General features: G+C 40.8%; 1 protein-coding gene across 11 annotated transcripts in view; it reads left to right on the top strand.

Moving 5' to 3' along the window:
- The first annotated feature begins 276 nt into the window (after nucleotides 1-276).
- poc1a (POC1 centriolar protein A) overlaps nucleotides 277-4,647 on the top strand; it is a 25,732-nt gene continuing 21,361 nt past the window's right edge. For 5 of the 11 annotated variants that reach the window (XR_012386742.1, XR_012386741.1, XM_073915674.1 and 2 more), the window contains exons 1-5: nucleotides 307-566; nucleotides 855-939; nucleotides 2,238-2,409; nucleotides 4,239-4,418; nucleotides 4,619-4,647. The exon at nucleotides 4,619-4,647 is cut by the window's right edge and continues 79 nt beyond it. Coding sequence is in view for 8 of the 11 variants with exons in the window: in XM_073915674.1 (XP_073771775.1) it covers nucleotides 552-566; nucleotides 855-939; nucleotides 2,238-2,409; nucleotides 4,239-4,418; nucleotides 4,619-4,647 (481 nt within the window). In the remaining 3 variants the exon portion in view is untranslated. 11 annotated transcript variants of the gene reach the window in all.

Here is a 4,647-nt window from a genome sequence, read left to right as displayed (position 1 = left end):
GAAACACTTGAGGAAGAGTAAACAGTGAGTAAATGTTTAATTTTTGGGTGAACTTATTTTTTTAAATAACATTTTAATAGTATAAAATGTACATGCCAGGGGGTAAGTATAGATTAAATTCAAGTATACAGAATGTACATATGTAATAATCAAATGAAGACATTGTAGAATTCACCAAGTTATAAAGTCTGTAGGGCTTTCTTAGAGAATGTTTGGGTGAACTGTCCCTTTAATGACGGGAGCGCGTTTCCTTTAAGACGCATGACGCTGTGAGTGACGTCTGCGCACGCGCCAAACACGGCGGGTAAATTGAACGCTGTTGCTAACCAACCGCCAGCCCGCGGTGAGCGATTATCTCCGGGTTAACAGCCCTGAAGCCGGCTTTATCCTCTTTATTTGTGCACATCTTCGTCCGCGTGTCTCCCGTGGGTTACTGGAGAATCTCACCGTCTGGAGGACCGCAGCTCTCACAGCAGAGCGGATGTAAACAAACAGAAGATCCGGTTTCATTCATTCACCAACGCTGCAGTTCTTCATCATCAGAGAATAACATGAGCTCTGCGCTGGTGTGTGTGTGTGTGTGTGTGTGTGTGTGTGTGTGTGTGTGTGTGTGTTTCATTTGTTTGTATGTGAGTGTGTGAATGAATTAGTGTGTGTTTGAGTTGAGTTAGTGTGTCCTCTTTATTTGTGTGTGTGCGCATGAGTAAGTGTGTTATTGTGTGTGTAAGACATGTAAGTGTAGGCAGTGTGAGTGTGTGTGTGCTCTTCATTTGTGTGGTTGTATGTGTGTACTCTCTCTGTGTGTGTATGTGTGCATGCTTCTCATTTTGTGTGTGTGTGTGTGTGTGTTTCAGGATGATCCGACACTCGAGCGCAACTTTAAGGGCCACAGAGATGCGATCACCAGCCTGGACTTCAGCCCCAGCGGCAAACAGATCGGTAACTTACACAGATAATAACATTTACACCAATAATAACAATAGCACAGATAATAACAGCTGGTAGATAATAACATCTACAATGATTATAACATTAACACTGATAATAACATCTATATGGATAATAACGGCAATAACATACTTCATTGATAATCTATACACGATACTAGCATATGCACAATAATAACATTCACTAATAATAACATACACCAATAATAACCATAATAACAGCTATACTGATAATACCATCTACACCAATAATAACATCTAAACAGATAAAAACTATGATACCGTGTACAACAATAATAACATAACATTGATAATAACATTAACACTGGCAATAACATTACACTCATAGTAGCATTAACAACATTAATAACATTAAACTCATAATAAAATTAACACTGGTAATAACATAACTCTCATGATAACATTAACACCGGTAATAACAATACACTCATGATAACATTAACACCGGTAATAACAATACACTCATGATAACATTAATACTGGCAATAACATTACACTCATTATAACATTAACAACAGTAATAACAATACACTCATGATAACATTAACACCGGTAATAACATTACACTCATGACAACATCAACAACAGTGATAACATTACACTCATAACATTAACACCGGTAATAACATAACACTCATGATAACATTAACAACGGTAATAACATTACACTCATGATAACATTAACAACGGTAATAACATTACACTCATGATAACATTAACAACGGTAATAACATTACACTCATGATAACATTAACACCGGTAATAACATTACACTCATGATAACATTAATACTGGCAATAACATTACACTCATTATAACATTAACAACAGTAATAACAATACACTCATGATAACATTAACACCGGTAATAACATTACACTCATGACAACATTAACAACAGTGATAACATTACACTCATAACATTAACAACGGTAATAACATTACACTCATGATAACATTAACACCGGTAATAACAATACACTCATGATAACATTAATACTGGCAATAACATTACACTCATTATAACATTAACAACAGTAATAACAATACACTCATGATAACATTAACACCGGTAATAACATTACACTCATGACAACATTAACAACAGTGATAACATTACACTCATAACATTAACAACGGTAATAACATTACACTCATGATAACATTAACACCGGTAATAACATTACACTCATGATAACATTAATACCGGTAATAACATTACACTCATGATAACATTAACAACTGTAATAAAATTACACTCATGTTTCAGCCTCGGGCTCGGTGGATGCCTGTGTGATGGTCTGGAACATGAAGCCTCAGTCGAGGGCCTACAGGTTTACTGGACACAAGGATGCGGTGACGTGTGTGCAGTTTTCTCCGTCTGCTCATCTGCTGGCCTCCTCGTCCAGAGACAAGACCGTCCGCCTCTGGGTGCCCAGTGTGTGAGTCAAACCTTCAGGAATGACAGACAGGAATAAACTCAACACAACCACATTCAAGCACTCATCAGACAGACACTGCCGAGTTCAACATGTAGAGTAGACTTCATTCCTGCTTTTGCAGTGCATGAAGGAGGATGACTTTAAGATGTAAGCTTCCTCTAGTTAATGCAATTACTGACATCAACAATGAATAATACATACATTACAGCATTTATTCATGTTTGATGATGTCAGTACTAAAGAAGATGTTTTGAAGAATGCTGAAAAACTGTAACCCTTGACCTCCATTGCAGGACAAAAACAAATACAATGGAAGTCAATTGTTAGAGTTTTTCAACATTCTTCAAAACATCTTCTTTTGTGTTTAATAGAAGAAAGAAACTCATAAAGGATTAAAACAAGTAAAGAGTGAGTGAATGATGACAGATGACATTTTGGGGGAACTGCCCCTTTAAGAGCACCAGGAGACACTAGATGGCAGCAGAAGCCCTGAATTCAACAGCAAACCGAGTGTGTGTGTTAGTAACAACTGCTTCATTATCTTACTTAAGGAGGTCTTTTCATTATCTGTGCTGTGAGGGTTTATGATAAGCGGTTTTTACTATATAAGACACATTATGTCTATAGAGAGTCCTCATAAACCCAGTGTGTGTGAGCTGCAGATGGTGTGTGTGAGCTGCAGTCAGAGAAGTCTTCTGAAGGCTTTCCTCTGAGATGCTGCATGTGGGTGTGTGTACAGAAATAACTGCTTCAGAAAGCTGATAATCATGTTGTCTAAAAGCCGGAGCATGCCTCACCAGCAGCACTCCACTGACTCAAGTGTGTGTGTGTGTGTGTGTGTGTGTGTGTGTTTGTTTGTGCGTATGTATACGCATGTGTATATGTGTGTGTGTGCGTGCACGTGTCTCTGTGTGAGTGTGTATGTATGTATTTGTGTGTGCACGTGTCTAATCATCATCAACACAGAGACGTGTGTGTGTGTGTGTGTGTGTGTGTGTATGTATATACACACTCAGCGGCCACTTTATTAGGTACACCTCACTAGTACCGGGTCTGCCCCTCTTTCGCCTTCAGATCTGCCTTAATCCTTTTTAGCAGAGATTCAGCAAGCTACTGGAAATATTCCTCAGAGATTTTGCTCCATATTGTCATGATAGCATCACACAGTTGCTGCAGATTTGTCAGCTGCACATCCATGATGCCAATCTCCCGTTCCACCACATCCCAAAGCTGCTCTATTGGATTGAGCTCTGGTGACTGTGGAGGCCATTTGAGTACAGTGAACTCATCGTCATGTTCAAGAAACCAGTCTGAGATGATTGAGCTTTATGACATGCTGCGTTATCCTGCTGGAAGTAGCCATCAGAAGATGGAGACACTGTGCTCATAAAGGGATGGACATGGTCAGCAGCAATACTCAGGTAGGCTGTGGCGTTGATGCTCAATTGGTACTAATGGACCCAAAGAAAATCTCCCCCACACCATTACACCACCACCACCAGCCTGAACCGCTGATACAAGGCAGGATGATCCATGCTTTCATGTTGTTGAGGGCAGATTGTGAGCCGAGCATCTGAATGTGTCAGCAGAAATGGAGACTCATCAGAGCAGCAACGTTTCTCCAATCTTCTATTGTCCAGTTTTGGTGAGTCTGTGTGAATTGTAGCCTCAGTTTCCTGTTCTTAGCTGACAGGAGCGGCACCCGGTGTGCTCTTCTGCTGCTGTAGCCCATCCGCCTCAAGGTTGGCCGTGTTGTGTGTTCAGAGATGCTCTTCTGCAGAGCTCGGTTGTAGCGAGTGCTTATTTGAGTTACTGTTGTCTTTCTTCAGGAAGGGAGAGTCGGTGTTGTTCAGAGCACACACAGGATCGGTGCGCAGTGTGTGTTTCTCCGCTGACGGTCAGTCGCTCCTCACAGCATCTGATGATCAGAGCATCAAACTGTGGAGCGTCCATCGCCAGAAGATCATCTGCACACTCAGAGAACACAACAACTGGGTGCGCTGCGCTAGGTGAGCACACACACACACACACACACACACACACACACACACACACACACACACACACACTCGTGAATACCAGCATAAACCCCTTTCACTCACACATACATAAATAAAGCACACATATGCACAGTGTGTTTCAGTGCAGAGTGTGTGTGTGTGTGTGTGTGTGTGTGTGTGTGTGTGTGTTTGTGTGTGTGTGAGTGCAGGTTTTCTCCAGACGGTCAGCTGATGGTGT

The sequence above is a fragment of the Danio rerio genome, chromosome 11, assembly GCF_049306965.1.
Source record: "Danio rerio strain Tuebingen ecotype United States chromosome 11, GRCz12tu, whole genome shotgun sequence".
NCBI classification, from domain to species: domain Eukaryota; kingdom Metazoa; phylum Chordata; class Actinopteri; order Cypriniformes; family Danionidae; genus Danio; species Danio rerio.
The sequence above is the reverse complement of the archived record's forward strand: the minus strand, read 5'-3'. Positions and strand labels throughout refer to the sequence as shown.